At 41.9% G+C, this 19,440-nt stretch overlaps 2 protein-coding genes across 3 annotated transcripts in view; both read left to right on the forward strand.

The window, feature by feature from the left end:
* Positions 1-8,747: 8,747 nt before the first annotated feature.
* LOC108097675 (obg-like ATPase 1) lies at positions 8,748-11,968 on the forward strand. Of its 2 annotated transcripts, none has more exons than XM_017200131.2 (6): positions 8,748-8,836; positions 8,903-8,942; positions 9,028-9,218; positions 10,136-10,196; positions 10,425-10,806; positions 11,183-11,968. In XM_017200131.2, the coding sequence occupies exons 3-6, from the start codon at positions 9,038-9,040 to the stop codon at positions 11,750-11,752; spliced, it is 1,194 nt and encodes a 397-aa protein (XP_017055620.1). In that variant the 5' UTR covers positions 8,748-8,836; positions 8,903-8,942; positions 9,028-9,037; the 3' UTR covers positions 11,753-11,968. The 2 variants fall into 2 exon arrangements, with proteins under 2 accessions (XP_017055620.1, XP_017055621.1); XM_017200132.2 differs by having other exon boundaries at positions 8,775-8,846.
* A 1,713-nt stretch (positions 11,969-13,681) lies between these two features.
* The window catches only part of LOC108097426 (carbonic anhydrase-related protein 10), a 62,165-nt gene continuing 56,406 nt past the window's right edge, over positions 13,682-19,440 (forward strand). Inside the window, exon 1 of the mRNA XM_017199695.1 lies at positions 13,682-13,864. The gene's annotated coding sequence lies outside the window, so the exon portion shown is untranslated. The remainder of the gene's footprint in view (positions 13,865-19,440) is intronic.

Consider the following 19,440-nt stretch of genomic DNA (forward strand, 5'->3'; position numbering starts at 1 on the left):
ACATTTAATATTAATTCTTTATGATGTCTTATATTTTGTTTTCACACCCTGTTCTCGAAGATCTTCTTTAATTAATGGCCTTGATAATATATATAGCTATATATTCGGCCGACCCACGTGCACAAAGGACAGCAAAGATTTGCAGCAATGGCTGCAGCTTAAAGTGTAACAGCAGAAGTCAATCATCTTTGGCGGAGCATCTAAACAGGCGTTGGCAACCAGTTTTCTTCCCCTCCTCAAAAGGGGGGAAAGCAGGAGGGGGGACGGGGGTATTGGGTGTGGCTGAGGGGCATGCGGCGTGAGGCATGCGGCATGAGGCTTGCATGCCACCAGCAAATAAAACGCAGCGCACACGCACAAAATGGTAAACAACAACTGAGCGCAGCTTTTGACGGCCATTGCTTTTGGCGCAATGGCGGTGCAGGGGGTTTTCCAGAGAGGGGTTTGCGAAGGGGGTTTGCTTTTTGTTTTTTTCTGTTTTTGTTTTTTTCAGCCGAACTACTGACTGCAGTAACTTTGGCAACGTTGTTGGCTTCGTTTGGCTTGCGTGCCAAGTGGCAATCAGTCACGTTGGAAGGCGTTGTCCGCGTGTTGTTGCTGCTGTGCGGCTGCATGTTGCTGGTTGCTCGTAGCTGGTTGCTCGTAGCTGGTTGCTGGTTGCTAGTTGCCGCTGTAGATGTTGCTAGTTGCTGGTCGCCGGTTGCTGGTGTGCGCTGGCGGGGCCGGTTTTTTTTTTTAGTCGCTTTCGTCTCTGTTTCTGTTTCTCTTCCAATCCAATCCAATCCAATCGCGAAACGCCGCTCCATTAGCCATCTCTTTCTGGCCAGCGATTGTTGCCATTTTGCTGCCGGACAGCCAAAATGCGTCATTTCGAGCGAAAAGAAAGCTGCTAAAACGTAATCACACAACACAAAAAAACAACTAAAAAAGAAAATAATAATAAGCTCAATTACGAATGCGCTGGCTTTTCGTTCTCTGCAATTTCCCGGGGGCTCTGGCATTAAGTTACCTGCGAAATGGCCCGCTAACCGTTAGTTCGCTCTTAGCCAGGCTCCATCGAATCCGGTCAATAGTGATCCGGTCGATTCCATCGAATCCAGCCATCGAAACCACCACGCAGGTGCCAATCGCGTCTTACGTGACGGAATTTATTTTGGCCAGGGGGTCTCGCATCCCGCAAATCTCTTTTGGCCGCCTGATTGAGTGCCAATGGGCTGGATATAACCTGCTACTGAGCTTTGGCTTACGTAATACTATTTAATCCAACGGATTACGTCAATGAAATCAATCAGAAATATAAACATTTACTGGCAATCACATCTGAGAATGTTAAGCTCTTATTTAGTTATTACATTTTGAAATTAAATTGTTGTTTCTGGTTGTAAGAATTTTTATCCATATCATAAAATGTATTATATATCATATCATTTTTAACACTTCAAGTACAAAATACTTATGTTTAAGTTACTAATCACAATTACATGTGTGTAATTAGCTTATCACTCTATTCACCATTCAAACGTTCGCATAATCAATTTATCATACTACATATTAAATGATCAACAAATGAAAACCAGCAATCAGAAATTAAAATGAAAATTGCGACATTGACTGTACAGCATTCAACATTTAATAGTCAATATAGAAACAGAAAACTTGTTGAATGTTTAATTATATCAATGTGTTGGCATTATTGTTAACAATTAACCAGGTCATAATTTATGTTACCTAATAATTTGAACACCCCGTGGATAAATATAACTTCCAACTAAAACAATAAAAATAAAAGTCATAAGTTAAGTCTTTTATTCACGCCAGATTAGCCAATTTACTACTTTGGTCTTATTTTATTCGTGATCTTTTAAACCTACCATAGTTAAAAATTATTAATATAACACCACTGAATAATCATTTTTCAAAGTCAGCTCAGTCTGTTTATAAAGTAAGAAAAAGCATTACAGACGACTGATGCTGATTAAACGGCTTTCCAAGCAGCATCTTTCTGAAATTCCCTTGAAAAGATTCATAACAAGATACAGATACAGATCCATCCGTCGGATCCACGTGGTTCCGTTGGACAATTGAATCCGATGACGTGGCCCAGTTGGCGGCGGAAACGCGGCGGAAAGTCGCAGAAATTGCTCCGGGCAGCTGGCGCTTTCCGCACAGCCATTTTCCCATTTCCCCTGTCGATTTCCCCAGACCATTTCCCATTTTCCACCTCTCGCTGGCCATTCGTCCTATTCGAATGGATTCGCTTGGGCCCGTCAATTAAAAGGTGTGGAAAATGTGGCGTTCACATGCAAAACAACAATTTAAATGACCAAGGCGCCTCACAAGAGCCCCCCTCTTTCCCCTTTCCCCACTTTTCCTCTTTCCCCCCTCTTGAAATATGGAAATCCAGATATGAAGGTATGTTTTATTCCACATATGTTTTTTTCTGTAATTTTTTTAAGCGCTCTCTATAATTGGAGCAGTTCATTAATGATCATGTAATATACAAAACGTATGCGGGCATGGACGAAAAAGGGGCGAAAAGGGGGGTAATGGGGGCTAAAAGGGGGTAGTTGGGGTCCGCTGGCGACAGGAAATGCAACAACACGAAAGCAGTAACGAGGAAAAGTCAGAAGGCAGGAAAATTGCATGCGATTTGCAAATTGTTTGACGATTAAGAAAGAGAAGGCGAAACTTTTGGGGCCAAACGAAAAAAATAGAAAAAGAAAACAGCAACAGAAAACGCAAAACGCAAAACGAGAGCCAAAGCCAAATGAAAATTACAATTTAACTGGAGTGGAGGAAAACCCCCTCTGCTGACCCAACAAACCAAAATGGCGCGCGTGTTTTCCCAGAAAGTAATTAATGCGGACAAGAGCAAACACCGGACTTTTCCCGCGTTTCGAATGGGAAAATACCCAGTGGGTTTATAAAACTTGAATTAAGCTATAGAAAACCCAAAGTTATTACTTAAGAAAATAAACAAGATTTAAGTAAAACATAGCAAAACGCAGGATAATTAAATAAAGCTATTAAGTTGGTATCAAATCATATAGAAATAAGTGTCCTGAAAAATAGGAGTCCCAAAAATTACTCATAAAAACATTACCTTTAAAATCTCCATTTTTAAATATATAATATTTGCCTGAGTAATTACTTTAAATTCTTGATTTTATTGCAGGTTTTTAGTTGTTTTTTTGCGTAATGAAGGAACTGTGGATAATAGTTAAAGGTACCATATAATATCATTCTTCAACGAAGGTATTGTATTTGTTGACCTCGATTCTCTTATGGGATATAATAGGATATAATTTCAGGAATATCCCCTTGAAATACCCTGGATTTTATTTGGGGGGCTGCTGCTCCTTTTGACTGAAATTTTTTCCTTCTTTGCGTTTGGCGCTCATTAAACTGGAGCTACCGGTTTTCGCTCTCGCTCTTTTCGCCACCGGCCGTCTCTTTCGCTCGCACGGCGAGGCCGGCTTACATGGCCAGTTGGACTTGGCAGCGAAACACCCCCCGCCCCACAGTTTTGGCCAATTCGCTGGCCATTTTAATGGCCGCCGACCGAACGTCGCCGTTCCTTCGCCTTCGTCTGCTTCTTCTTCTCCGCCATTTGGGGTGTTCAGCCAACTGCAATTATTTCCTTTTTTTTCTTGCTCCCCGCTTTTTTTCCAAGTGTGCTGGCCGCTCTTGTTGTTGTTCTTGCCTTTCTTTTAGCGCAATAATTTGCCTCTCTGTGCATTAAATGGATTTGATGAATGCGGTCCTATTAACTTTTTTCCCCTCAGTTTTTTGTTGTTACATTTTTGTTTTTTTTTGCCTCAGCTTTTTTCCTTCTGCAAGTTGCTGCTGCTGTTGCTGCTTCTTCAAGTTGAAGTTGCTGCTGTTGTTGCTATTATTAATAATAATTGGGCAAGTCGTCGTCGAGCGACGTCGTCGTCATCTGAATTTCAAATTCAACTTCAACTTAATTTTTATTGCCGCTTTTTTGTTCGCTCCTGCTGTTGCGATGCAAAAGAACCGAATGAAATGCGTTCGCTGCAAATTGTTCGCTGGCCAATGCAGAGGGGTGGGGGGTGGGGAGGTGAGGGGCGTTTTGGCCGAGACAGGTTCGGGCTACCAAAGTAATTGCTGCTGCAAAAATGGCCGTCCCAAATGGAAATTATGCGCCATTTGGCCCCAGGGAGATAAGGCAAGAAGTGGTTTGCAGTTTCTGCGAGTGGTGGTGGCAGATTCATCAGATCTTGTGGCATCTCCTTATAAACAAGTTGAAGTGCAGCTTAACTCGCAACGCAATCAGCACAATCGAAAGGGCTGAACCTATTTCCCAAACTGCTGACACTTCTTTAAGTTACCTATAAATCTAAAGAAGTTAGTAGTTAAATTGGTATTAATCAAGGAGTTTGCTTATTAAACTTAATAATTAGAAAACAAATATCTTAAGCAAGAGAAGTGTGAATTTATTTACAAGCTGTTGATTATGTTATGGTTCTACAACACGGCATTGTCTTCCACATGGTTCCAAAGTTTTTATTTGTCTTCGCAATTGAGATCTTAGTTTTCCCGATCTTTCCCCTTCCCCGAAGACTTTCAATCACATTCTGACCATGCAAAAGTTTCCCTAAAGGCAAGCGATTTCTTCACATTCTCCTCAGATATTTCCGACTGAAAGGAAATTGATTTCCACTCCTTTCATCCAATCAGCGCCATTGAAGCCGGGGAAAATGCCATTCAGATCGCAGAGCCTTGCAGCTGCCGAGGAGCAAAAAAAAAAAAAAAAAAAAACACGAGAACTTTGGGCCAAGCACGCTCCACAATTACCCCAACTCCGATTCGATTAGTATCCTGCGGTGATAATCGCTTAATACAACAACGGGGAAATTCCAGCGATGCCAGGGAAAACCACTTGGAAAATGCCGGAAAAGGGGGCGCCACGAGAAAAGGGGATCATCACGTGCTGGAAGCTGGACGGATGGTGGTGCACCTATGTATGAGTTTTATAATTCGTTTACTCCGCGGAGGTGGACCACCAAATCAAATGCTAAGGGTGGGTTTCGGTTACCATTTCCTTCGGGTTCGAATACATATACTATATACTTTTTGTCTTCCCTCGGTCGAAAATATATTTTTTTTTTATATGCCGGCTAGCATTGTTGTTTTCCCAGTTCATGATTATTATTGCGTTTATTACGATTTCCATTTTCGGGCCGTGTGGCAAGGGGCGTGGCCGAGGTAACGCCCCCTTTTTATATATTTCATATGCACGAAAAAAAAAAAAACCGAAAAGAATTTATATATATAATTTTATCCCCGTTCCGGTGTCAGGCTCTTTCTATAACAATGACACACGAACGACCCTCTTTGCGGCACCTTTCCTTCCACATCCATTTCCATTTCCACTGCCACTGCCACTGCCACTTCCTCTGCCCCGAAATCCTCATGCAGAAGATCCTTGTCTTAGTTTCCATATGCACTTCTTTATCCCCTATCCCCTATCCCCCATCCCCTCATCCCTACCCCCTTTGCTTTTCTTATTTTCCTCATTTTCCGTAATAATTCATAATTTCTTTCGGTGGCCTGCAACATGTAATTTGGCAGCTGATGCATTGATGGCACATCGTTACGAGTCTTGCCGCAGTTGCAATTTGCATGACGGTCGCGGCTTTTAGGGAGGATGCACTTGACGATGCCTCCGATGGATACCCCTGGATAGTCCAGATCGTTAAGATCGTTATGCAAATGCACTGGATAAGGTGGGCGATAAAGGGGAAGTGGAGGGGAGGAGGGCGGATCAAAGGTACAAGTAGCGCCAATGCTGAGGATTGCCGAAGATAAGATAAAACCCATTGTAGCACATCCCCTTATTACACCTGAACCTTCTAATAGCCGGTTCCAAAGTGCAATCTTTAGCATATCATAAATTGATAACATTTGAAGTTAGCTATTAACAATATATAAGATATTAGATAAATTAGATATTAGACAGATTGGATAATATTAAATTAGATTACCCTTTTAAATAAATAGAAGCCCAATATTAAAGATAGTGCTCATAAAAAACAAAAGCTTAACATTTTAACACTTTTCATCGTTAATTTTCTTTTATTGATTTAGTTAAAGTTATCTATGTTGACTTTCTGTAGGCTAAACAAAAAATACTTAATTACACTTTTCTAATTATGCTTATAAAAATATTATACTTATTTATATTTTACCAACTATATTTCTTTAAAATCATTATTAAATGTAGAGTACATACAAAAAACACTGAATGTTTTTAATTTAATATTTTTTAAATGTGTTAATTATCTTTAGATCTTTAATTTTTATTTAGATTGATTCAATTAAATTTCTTAGTAAACTTAAATCCGAGTTGGTTTGTATTACTAGTTCCCGGCTTTTCCGCTTTCCTCCCCTTTTGCCTTCTCATTAACAGTCGCTAAAAGATCAGTCGAGTTCGTTGCCTAAGTCTTTTGTTTGCTTCTGAAAATTTTCCAAGGCAAAACAATTTGAATACCGCTCACGTTATAATTAAAGGCAATAAAAAACCCGCCAAATGGATACGAATATGAATATGAATGGCTTGCCGTTGTGTTGGCTTGCTTGTATTCGTTTTTTGCCACTTTTCCAGTTGTGTTTTTTTTTTTTTTTTCTGTTCTGTTACCACTTTTTTTTTAATTGGAGCAACAAGCTGGAAACGAATGCGCGGCTCATTGAAAGGCGCTGCTGGCTGATGTTATGCATTCAGTTCGGTTTGCTGGAGCTCTGTTCCACCTGCCCCCGGCCACGCCCCCTTGGCCCCTTATCCCATTTTCATATTTTGGCCACGCCCCGCGCGTAATGTGGGTGCGAATGGGAGTGGAAATCGAGATGCGTGGTGGTTGGGCTCGTTGGGCTAATTCCGCGGGAACCGCAATTAACCAGTCATATGTATACAAATTTATGGGACCTCTCCATCGGCCCCATCCTCCATTTGCCACCAAGCCATGCGGGCCTCTCTGGCCGACTCCAATAATTAAGTGCAATAAAAGGCAATTAAAAGTCAGCTTAATTAACCCACAGCAAACAATATGCAAAAGAAGCCGGCTTAGCATTGGATAATCATGGTGGAAAATTGAATAATTTTTGGGTGCAGCGCGGAGTCCTTGGAATCGTGGGGGAAATTGTATGCTTACGAACTTCCGAATTTCTGGGAAGTTGGAAAATACTCGGAAATGTAACGAAATTGGGTTGTGGCTAAAGTTATGAAACAGAAAAAGCTATATAGTATGGGTAATCAAATTAAAAGAAACACTTATCTACAATCTTTAAGAAATTGGTAGCCAAAATATAAAAAGTACTTTTGATATTAGTTTTTAAGCCATACAATATTTATTAAATATTATATTTAAAATAAAGAAAACACAATCATACATTACAATATATTGTTCATAAAACGTTTATACCTCCAAACAAAAATTACTAAATAAATTGAAATATTTTGAAATGTAATTGTGTATTTAATTTGGAGCATAAAACCGCAATGCAGGACTGGATCCTCAGACTTCCGATCGTCAGCAGGCGAACCGCAAGGATCCTTCGCTAGTCTGCGGTTTCGTGGACAAACATTACAAAAGGTTTTACATGCTCCAGTGGAAAAACAGTTGTCGAGGGTCAGTTGCAAATGGTTTTTTAAACGGTCCGACAACCGCAGCGAAGAGATCCCTGGAAAAAAGAAACCGGCAAGTCAAGAAGGCAAGTCAGCGTGAAATTATAAGTAAGTATTCTAGCACGCACATCCGATATTATACGGCCCCCTCCCCCTCCCCCAATCCTTTCGATATGGAAAGGTAGAGCGATCACGCATAACGGATCTTTTAATTAGGGCCATAAACGCGGCCGAGGGAATCAATCAAAGCGCAGCGATCCAACGATCCAAATCGATTGCCAACAATCGCGAAAGATCAACAAACCTGATCCCTTAGCCCCTCCCTCTCATTTCCCCCCTTTTCGCGTTTCAATTGGCCATAAAGCCAAGGGATCGATCCGCCGATCGGCTCGCTAATTATGCGAAATTATTGATTATTGCGGGCTTTTCACTAAACCGCCAAATTGCGTGTACGTGCGACGGTCCGGCGACCTTGACAGTTAACTCGATTGCTTTTACCTGGGAACACTGCACAAAATTGGGAGGGGAAAGGGGGTAATTATGGAGATCTAGTCGAAAATTGAACCATCAAATTGTTGGCACTCTTGGCAGCTGCTTATACATTTTTCATTTAATTTGGAGAAATTTGAAGTAATAAATTGAACACATAAAATATTTACTTACACATCAAAAGTTTTTGCCAGAAACTTAAAAATAAATCTTAAATGGACTCCTAACTATATTTATGTTTTCAGTATTTGTTAAATTTATATATTTTTCTTTTGTTTTACTTTACTTAGTTCTTTGAACTATTATTTAAATTAAAATATACATATCTGTTCAAGTTATTTTAACCATTTAACGAAATTAACCCTTGAGGTTCTTTAAATTTAATTGAATTAAGTTAGCAAAAAGCATGCCAATATGTAAAATACCTTTAAACACATAATAACAACGCAAACCTGTTGCCAAGCGAATAAATTCCATAGAGATAATAATATGGCCCCGAGCGAAATTCAAATTGCGCGCACCGACCGCTGGCGCCCCCTGTCGCCTGGGGCTACAAGCGCAGCCTCCCTTTTCCGCCGCCCGGGGGCGCTAGCTGGCGTGCAACCCTGCGCGGCCAACAGCTGACTGGGCATATCGCTTTCTCGCTCGCTCTCTTTCCTTCCACGCCGTCAGCCGCAAAATTCAGCGGACGCCTAAATATTCGTAAATATTTGTAAATAACAAAGGTTAAAGTGGACTTAATGCCAACTAATTAAACTTAATCCATAGCTGCAGCTGAGTTCAGCGGAAAGCGTCCACCACGCAAAAGGTGAGTTAGCAGCCGGCAAAGTGAGGTTATGTCCGATTGGCCAAAAATAGTTAATGGCTTTATATCTTCCATTTCCGATCCGCAGATAAAGCAAGATGCCGCCAAAGAAGCACGATGAACCGGAACGCAAGCCGCTGATCGGTAGAATTGGCACCAACTTGAGAATCGGCATTGTTGGCGTTCCCAACGTGGGCAAGTCGACTTTCTTCAACGTTCTGACCCAAAGCGCCGCCCCCGCGGAGAACTTCCCCTTCTGCACCATCAAGCCGAATGAGAATAAGTATCCCAACAGCCCCTCCGATATCTATATATACAATATATATATATATGTATATACATATAGTGGGCCAATTACCAAGCGCTGCTGCGGGCGGCGGCAATTTCCTCGATCATTGTAATCATCCCGGAATATAATTTTTATGCCGGCGATGCAGCAATGGCCTCCAGGAGCAACCGCCGCCGCTTCTAATTCCAAATTGCTCTCTCGACTGGACCTTCTAAAATAGCCACAGTGGGACCTCTGAAAAGAAAAGGCCGTAAGGTAGAAGTAGGATACTATTGTAGTTAAAGTGAATATTTTAAGGAAAGTCGGGAGCTTTAGGAATAGCAATTTAGCTTGTGATCTTTACAAGCTGCGGGTTACTTTAATTTTAATTCGTATTTCTTCCTTTTAAACAAGGCCTTAACATTTCGTCTAGTTTTGCTTTGCCATAACACCAGATTACGATTTCTAAAGAAGCTCAGATTTCCCTGGTATAGAAACAAAAGTATAGATAGTCTAACCAGTCAACCAGGAATTATTTTAGTATCAGGGTTTAAGTTTATCAAGCTCCACTGTCTTTCGCGTTGAGGGCGTGTCGCGGCCTTAGCAATTTTATCAGATCCAGTTCCCAATATGCAAATTGCCCCCGCCTTCGGTTCGCTTCGGTTTCATTTTCCTGGGCTTTTTATTTGTGAGCGACTTCATTTTGGTTTCGCTGCCCCTTTTGCGGATGGCGCAAAATTATAGAAAATTGCCATGATTGGCCGCCGATGCTGCCGGGCTGCCAGTCAGTCAGGCAGTCAGTCAATCTGGCCCAGGTTTTCTGTTTTTGTATCTTTTTATTTTTGCATCCGACCGAAAAATAAACCCGACTAACATGCGTCTTTCCCCGTTTTCCATGTGCTGCTGGCTCCGTTTGCTCTACCCACACGTCGTGTTCCGGTGCCCGATGAGCGCTTCGATTACCTGGTGGACTTCCACAAGCCGGCCAGGTGAGTACCAGGATCCAGATCCTTTTGCTTTTTATTTTTGCCACCGCTTGTAAACATTTACACACCGCACACATAAAACTCACGACATTCGATACAACCAGAAATCAAGTTCGGTTACTTGTAAATTGCACTCTTTGTTTGCCACCTGCTTGTTAAGTTCAAATAAGTTGTAATAATGAAAAACGAGAATTAATACGCTCATCCATGGTGATAATACCAATAAATTAGTGTGGTGCCCGCCTATCTGAACGTTGTGGACATTGCTGGCTTGGTGAAGGGAGCCGCCGAGGGACAGGGACTGGGAAACGATTTCCTCTCGCACATCAGCGCCTGCGATGCCATCTTCCACTTGTGCCGCGCCTTCGAGGATCCCGATGTGACCCACGTGGAGGGCGAGGTGGATCCGGTGCGCGATCTGGAGATCATCTCCGAGGAGCTGCGCCTCAAGGACGAGGAGAATCTGCTCAAGAACCTCGACAAGCTGGAGAAGGTGGTCGCCCGCGGTGGCGACAAGAAGCTAAAACCGGAGTACGACTCCATGTGCAAGATCAAGGAGATCCTCATCGACCAGAAGCGTCACCTGCGCTTCGAGGACTGGAATGCCCATGATGTAAGTGCGAAAAAATCCATCTAATGGGAGTTTAAAAAATGCCATTTACTTGTCTTTCGTATTACTTGCTATTAAATAGTACAAATTTAGAATGTATGTTGTACGTTACCTAAAACTTTTTAAGATACTTAGTTCATGTTTTTTCGTATCTGTTATTGCATTTCAAATGGTTTAAATCTTTTTAATAGTCTTTTATCATCTCTAAATTGTTGAATTTCACTCTCGTTTTGTATCTACTATCTATTTTGTTGTTTCTTTTAAATGTTTTACTATGTGCGCTTACAAATTGGCCAACTTCCCTGAGGATTTTTTCGTGTAGCCCTGTGGTTTTGCATCTCGTTCTTATTAATGTTGCCACTACTTCACTCTTTTTTAGATTGAGGCGCTGAACAAGTATCTATTCCTGACCTCCAAGCCGGTCATCTACCTGGTGAACCTCTCCGACAAGGACTTCATCCGCAAGAAGAACAAGTGGCTGCCGAAGATCAAGGAGTGGATCGACAAGAACGACCCCGGTGCACTGCTCATCCCCTTTTCGGGCGCCTTCGAGCAGGTGCTGAGCGAGAAGGACGATCTGGAGCGCAAGGCCTACGAGGCGGAGACCAAGTGCAAGAGCATGCTGGAGAAGATCATCGTGACGGGCTACAAGGGCCTGCAGCTGGAGTACTTCTTCACCGCCGGACCGGATGAGGTGAAGGCCTGGACCGTGCAGAAGGGCACCAAGGCGCCCCAGGCAGCCGGACGCATTCACACCGACTTCGAGAAGGGCTTCATCATGGCCGAGGTGATGCACTTCGAGGACTTCAAGTCGGAGGGCAGCGAGGCGAACGCCAAGGCCGCCGGCAAGTACCGCCAGCAGGGACGCAACTACACCGTCGAGGACGGCGACATCATCTTCTTCAAGTTTAATGCTGGCGCTGGTCTGAAGGATGCCAAGAAGAAATGATACCGCCTGGCCATGCTCATCGCCATGTCCACCGTTCTGTACATTAACTTGATCTTGTACTCCCAGATGTTTCGCTTCGCCAGAGGCTAGCTCCCCATTGCCTGCCCGCTCCACTCACACGAAAACGCTCCTCACTCTCATGTTCGAGGCCTGAAAATGCATTTTGAATTTCCTTTTTTTGTACGCTATGTAAACACGCTTATGACACACACTCAACCGTCGTTCGTTGTTTGTATCTGGTGGGGATCGTTAAAATCTATTGCTTTTTTATTTACTTTATCTGAATTTTACCTTATGTTAAGAAGAGACAAATATCTTTCTTAAACTGGCAATGGGTTATATTATGTTACTGAGCATTTGAGCGATCTATAAAAAATTATCTCTTACATACAAAAATCAACCTTATTCCACTAATATAAATAATACTATCGGAATAAAAGACAACTTTATTTATAGAGAGATTATTTTAAAATTGACAGCCATTAACAATTACTTTATTATTAAAATTCTTAATTAAATCTCAGAGCAGACTTGGTATTCTCAAAGATAAATTTATGATTTTTATGCTCTTGCTCTCTGTTTAAAAATATAAACAATAACCATTGACACATCCCGTGTTCCTGGCCAATCTGACAATCTGGTAACCAGAGGCTCTGCTTTCCATCGCTTTCCATTGCCGGGGTAAAAACTTTTTAATCATGCTGGCAAAGTTGCTGAAAACACCTGTGCAAACCTCTTTGCCACCAGGAAAATCGGCCAAGTGCAAGGGGCCTTTCAAAGGCGAGGAAGGTGATGGAGGGGGGAGGAGAGGGGAAAGGGGAAGGGGAAGGGATGTGTGGCACTGTGCAAATGCAGCTGCATGCTGCACACAAAGGATCGGGCGTTCCGGGTGTTGTTGCCACTGACTCTCTGGTCGCAGCGGCAACTTGCTAAGCACATAATTTGGTTTACCGCATTGCCAAACATGCGCCGCCAGAAACACGCACATGCCCCAAAAATCCCATCCCCCCAAAACCCCCTTTTTGTTCTGGATTCTGGCTTCTGTTAATCTTTGCCGAAGAAAACTTTTCTTGGGCACTGTGTGTCGACTGCAAAATATAGGAATTGATTTCTGAAACCAACCTTTTTTTAATTGCAAGTACTTAATTATAAATGTATTTTAAATTGTGTGGTTAAGTGGTTTAACGTTTGTTAAATATAATTTATAATATTCTCTAAATTCCAATTTCCAGTAAACATTTTTAATTTTATACCCTTGCGAGGGTATTATAATTTCAGTCAGGAGTTTGCAACGCAGCATCGCGATCTGAATCGAAGTACTACAGTCCGTCTGTTCTGTCTGTCTGTAAACAAGATAAAATTTGTTAAGAATTGTTTACATTGGAAAAGTATGATCTATTGGTTTTATTTTTCTATTTTTTCAATTAACATGCTTTATGGAAAATGTAATATGCAACATGCGATTTTTAACAATCAACATGGAATTTGTAAGTTGTAAATTTAACACCCGGAAACATTTTATATAACATTAAGTTAATAATAAGGTGAGTACCATTTATTATTTTATTGTTCTTTTATTTGTTAATAATTTGTTCTTTATTACTTTAATAGCAGTTCCACTGTGCCATATGGATCGTTGTGTGTTGACTGAAAAGTTTTTTGCGTGAGCCCGACAACTTTTCATATGAAATGTGCAAAATTACACACTCCCCCGGCCAAGAAACGAGCCGACAAAAATATTTTGAATGTTTTATTAGCTCAAGAGCGGCACTAAAAAAAAAAGAAAAGGAGGCGTGGCAGCAGCGGCGAAATGGAGAAATGCAATTGCAGTGGATTTGCAGTTAATTAAAGTGTGTAATGTCTGCCGATGTACGGCTGTTGCAAACGAGCCAGCAATCGAGGGGGGCGGAGTGGCAAGGGGGGCAAAGGGGGGGGAGTGGCGCCACCGTTGACAAGGCCCATCAAAAGGAGCGTGAAATATGGCCACTTTAGAGTCCGAATGGCCAAATGGCTCGTTGGCCGTAGAACTGCTCTGTCCTCGACGTCCGTCAACAAAGGGGCCAAACACAAATCATTCGGAATACAACAAGTCGGAATAATGGCGATTTTCAGGTGAGTGCATATTGAATACTCTTTATGGGTCGAAGGTTTTACACAAAATAATTCAGAAAAGGAAACGATATTTAAGGTCTTTAGAAACTCTCAAAAAAATATATATAAATATGTTAAGAATCTTCAGCCTATTTCCCAACTATTGATCTTTTGTTAATATTTATGTGTTTATTGTTTATCAATGACCTTTTTTGGTTTATATATTAATTTTTAAAATGTAGGCTGTTTTTAAACATTTCTCTTAGTTATTATTGAAGCGAACTTGTAGTTCTTATTTACTAAAATATTGAACAGGGTTTCTTGCATCGTTATGTTGCTTTGTTGTCCCCATTATAGTAGGGTAATCACCCGATCTTGTCAGAATAAAGCCAACATGGCCATCTAGTCGTAGGCTCGCGGGTTTTTTTCTTGCCCTGCGGCTCCGTCATTCATGCACTCAATTCAGAAATTCATTCAATTCAATTGAAAAATGGCGCTTGAATATTTGACGCATGCAGATTGGAGGGAGGGGCGTTAGAGCGACAGGGGCGGTGGAGCAGGGGCCAGGGGGCAGGGGGGGGGCGTGGCATGCCGTCAGCATCAACTGTCACTTGCAGGACCTCGTGGGCAGCAAAGCGTTAAAAATGACTGTCATAAATTAATGAGCGACGCCCGTTCGAGTGACGCATCGAAATTGAATTGAATATATTTTTCGCTGAATTGGCATTCATTATTCATTTACAGCTGTCTCTAGATATTTCCCTTTCTATATATCTAGGTTTCATATATATATATATATATGTATTACTTTCTATTCTTGGCACCTTTAATTGGTTGTAAAAAGTGCATTGCACCGTAAGCTGCACCACCCACTTTCAACCCATCACCCAACTCTTCTCTTCTCTCGTCTCAATTTCAATCCCAATCCTGCCATAAACGTGACAATAATATAAATCAGCAGATTGTGGCCTCTGCAATCCGGAACCTTATCCTCATAATCACGTTTCTTCGCCTACCACCCCCCTTCTCCTCCCCCTTCCCTGCCGCACCACACTTTATCCTTCGACGTTGCCATTATCATCATTATCTTCGGCTGGCCCCATCATCATCATTGTTCCTGTCGTCTACGCCGGCATTTAACTTAATGCCCACATGCGGCGACAGCGTAAAACGATTTGAGTCCTGGATTAGATTCCCAGCTGCAGCAACAGGAGTTCAAAGTGGGTTTCGGGGGAGAGGGAGGGGGGAGGGGGGAGGCTACTCCAGGGGTCATTCGTGGGGCTCAATGGCGTTGCAGCAAAGGTAAAACGTGCCGTTCATGGAAAAAAAGCGCGTAATTGTTTTGTCAGCTGCCGAATCGTTTCAACAGCTAATTAAGAAGCCATCAGACGGGGAAAAATGGTTTGGGAAAGCGGGGTAAGCTGGTAAAGCAGAGAAAGGGACAAAAAGCAACAGCGGGTATAACTCTATTATGTGATCATGTTTTGATAATGTTAGGTACACTTGGAAACCCCCTTACATAAAAAGGGGTTAAAAATAAACCTTTATCAAAACTAATTGATGCGATATTGTAAAAGATTTTACTGCAAACGTTCAGAGCCATGCCACTTTCGAATTGGATTAAAATTGACAAAGTTATGGGTTCTGGAAGTCTAGTTTTGGGTCAATATGCTGAAAGCCATTGAAACTTGAAAAATTCAATCATGAATTGGGTAAAATTTTCAACCATCGGAAAATTAAAAATGTTGAATGCATTTATATTTATATCAAGGATGTGAAAGTAAACATTTAGAGGCATGCCACTTGTAAATCGGCTAAAAATTAGAAAATAAACTAATGATGCAGCTTGATAGATATTTTAATAACAAATTCATAGAGATATGCCACTAATAAATCGGATAAAAATTGGAATAGTTATGGGTATAGGAGTGCTGGGATCTGGTCGCTTTTCTGCAAATCCATTTGTTGCAAATATTGGAAATTTCGTTCGTTTAGGAATTTGATCACAAATGCTTGTCGGTATGCCACTTTGAATTCAGATCCCTGTTGGCCAAGTTTTGGGCTCTGCTGACCGTGAGATGTGTCGTCCTTTACCGTTAATCCGAGCGAGTGCCCTGCACTTGGCCGAAAGGGAGTTCCCGGTGCACTTAGCCGCATGAATCCTTCAGGGCCAAAAAGTTCGGCGGGGCTTTGTGGGGAGCGAAGTGGGGACTCCGGTGACGAGTTGATTTGGCAAAGCCGCTGCCGGCAGAGCAATCTCATTAACACCTTTCGCTGGGACCGCTCGCGAGTAATTAAATTCGGTGCGCGGGCGAAGGCTTTCGCCCTCAACACAAATAAGTGGGAGATCAGTCGGTGGTCCGTGCGTATTTTCGTTGGCCTCCTCGAATCTGAAATCTGAACGCTGAAATCCAAAAGCCGAAAGCTGAAAGCCGAGAGACGGCGCTGGAAAACAATACATTAAGCGACTTTCAATCTCCCCAGTGGGTGGTCTCAGTTCGCATGTGTATGTGTTCGGTTGGTTGTGTGTGTATGTGGGTGTGTGTTTGTGCAAACAGAGAGTCACCCACACAGAGAAGCGCACACGTATGGCACCGGAAAATGTGTTCATTTCCGGTGTCAGTGTCAGAGGCAACAATGGGGCAGCTTCTCGCCAACTTTTGCCCGCCGTGACTTTGATGAAAAATCGCGAAGCTGACGCTGCCAGTCGACCCCTGAAACGTGTGTGGAGCTGGCGATGGGAGCGTGACACGAAGGTCACTGCGATAGGTGGATATATCGAAGGGTTCTTAGGTATTAGTTATTTCAAAAAAAAAATATATATTTTCTTTTCGGTTTACATATATACTAGAAAGGCCTTAGAATGCTTTTGAAACTATATTTTCTGTTGCTAAAAAGGTTGCCAATTATATTTATTATTCGAATATCAGATGATAAAATATATAAAACAACTATCATTCAAAAATACCAACGGAAAACCACAAATTTAAGAAGCTCAATCTGCATAGCTTTGCTTGTAGTATTCATATTCAGAACAAATTTATAGTTTTATCCTTTGGAAATCTTAAATCAGTAGACCATCTCTATGACTGGCACACACACTCAAAGAGCTCCGCACTCACACACACTCCACTCCCTTATGTGCGATGCACTTCATTCAGGCGAAAAGAGAAGAGACATCATAATAATGTGGCCCATGTGGAAAACAAAGCAAACAAGCAAACAAAACCCAACCAACAAGTGAGCAGACAAAAAGAACGAGCAGAATGCCAAAAAGTAGGCAACACACATACACACAAGGGTATTCTCACACTTGTGCATCCTTTCAGGCACTCATACACACACACACACACACAAACAGAGAGAGCTGCCCAAATGCAGCATATATTTTTAATTTCCTGTTATACATATGCAACCTATAAAAGAAGGGGGAGTGCAAATAAGGCAACCGCAATCTATAGTTATGCCACATGACCCCAACTATACGTATACTTATATATAAATGTACATATATATATGTGTGTGTGTGTCTGTGGGTTAGAATCCCATAATTAAAAGTAGCACAGGTACGGAGAATCCATAATGGAAATAATGCAATTTGACGTAGAACAACGTATAACTCAATAAATTTTCAAAATTTTATTAAATACAACTTTAAAGTGGGTAGCATGGGCTGCCAGGATTCCATTATAATTATCAGATTCCATATCCAATCAAAGGAATTTTCCGACCAAATGAAATGTGATATTAAATACAATTATATTTTGAGACTTGTTGTTTTATTTGTGAAGAGGAACTTATACCCATAATCAACATTATCACTTTCCACTAAAAACAGGTATATATCGTTTGTTTTTCCATTAATTGCTCTTAAATTGTCCTGCAAAATATATTTAAAATTATTTCGGAACTCCCTTTAAGTTTTCCCCGCCGGATCCTGTTTAAAGTTTTAATTCGCTTTCCTCGACTTTTCGATTGCATTTACCGCGAGTGTCGTCGGACGATCTCAGGCATGACTAATAAGGAGCCAAGTGGGGGCCTTTCATGCTTGACTAGGTCATCGATGGAGCCTCCAGCTTCGCCTTTCCGCCATTTCTCCCCCCTCCCACTGCCACGCCCCCTTGTGCCTTGTACGCCCTCCAATTGGGCCGCTTCGTTTCGATTCGTTTCGTTTCGCCGGCCAACGTGTGTGGCTGTAAAGTTATTTATGGCCAACTCCCTCGGCTTCCATATGCCTGATTTATGGCTGTTATTGAAAAATTCGTAGTGCAGCTTTTAATTATGAGGCGAGGTGCAAACAAAAAATGGAAAATATCAAAAAAAAAAAAATGAAAACGAGGAGAAAATCAACAAAAATAAACAGAAGACAACCCATTGAGTGGCTGGTGCTGACTGCAAATCCCCTGGCAAACAAATAAATTGGAAACTGGGCAGAAACTGAACCAGAAATTATGTGACTCCAGAGGAAAGGCAGCGTAAAATACCCAAAAACTACGAGTGTGTCACGGCTGCAAAAATTAGTGTTTATTTCATTTTTCGTGTATTTTTTTTGCTTTTTGTATTTTGTGCTACTCGGCGATCTAGCAGAATGTTACTTGTGTGGCGCCGTATGCGTTTTAATTTGCCGGAAATGAAGCGGGCATAAAAAAGCTACCTCACCCGAAAAGGACGAAAAAAAAAAACGAACACACACACACACACTCACACAAATAATCGCAGAGAAAAGAAGCAAAGGAGCTGGAGACAAAACGAGTTACATGGCAAAACACGCGCCATTGCACAAAAGTGGGCGGTGGGCGGTGGGCGGCTGGGCTGCAGGGGGCGTGGCCCAAGGACGAGGGGCAGGTGCCGTGTGACATGCATGGCGCAAGTGTTTTAACACAATTTAATATGGCCCGACGACGACGACAGGGACAACGGGAGATGACACTGAGCGGAAAAGCGTCGGAAAGGGGCCGGAAAAGCGGGGTGAAAGCGGGAGGAAAGCGGGCGAAAAGCGAAGGGAAAGAGGAAAGGGGGAAGACTGAACGGAGACAACTTTTCCCAGCGATGACATGCACCAGAGCCAGATAATGTAAACGCTCGACGAGGCCCAAGATGGAAACAACGCCCGACCCAAAAACCACCTCCAAAATACACTGAGAAAGGAGTTAAATATTTTTGCAAAAATGTGTTATTCTAAGAATTAAGAACAAAAACTTGCAGTTTCCTGTCTTTTATTTACTATCCACAAATTTCCTAAAAATATAAATTTAAAATGAAAAAACTGCAAACTGAATACATTCAAAAAATGCTTTCGTTATGAAAAATATTCAATTTTCTGAAATTAACTTTGAAGTAATTTTTTAACGCTCCAGTTTTTGCGTTGCGTATTTTTCTCAGTGCACCCAATTCAGCGCAAAGCAAACGACAACGTTGTTGTTGATAATATGCATGGGTGCAGGGGGCAAAGTGGGCTTAAAGGGGGGATGTCGCACACCCATACAACGTTATTAAATCATAAAGCGCAAGCTGCCGCCGCCGTCGCCGTCTGATGTTCGCCCCCACATTGGGCTCCTTTATAGAGAAAAATAGCAATGATCTTGAAGGTAGAATGG

The sequence above is a fragment of the Drosophila ficusphila genome, unplaced genomic scaffold, assembly GCF_018152265.1.
Source record: "Drosophila ficusphila isolate 14025-0441.05 unplaced genomic scaffold, ASM1815226v1 contig_197, whole genome shotgun sequence".
NCBI classification, from domain to species: domain Eukaryota; kingdom Metazoa; phylum Arthropoda; class Insecta; order Diptera; family Drosophilidae; genus Drosophila; species Drosophila ficusphila.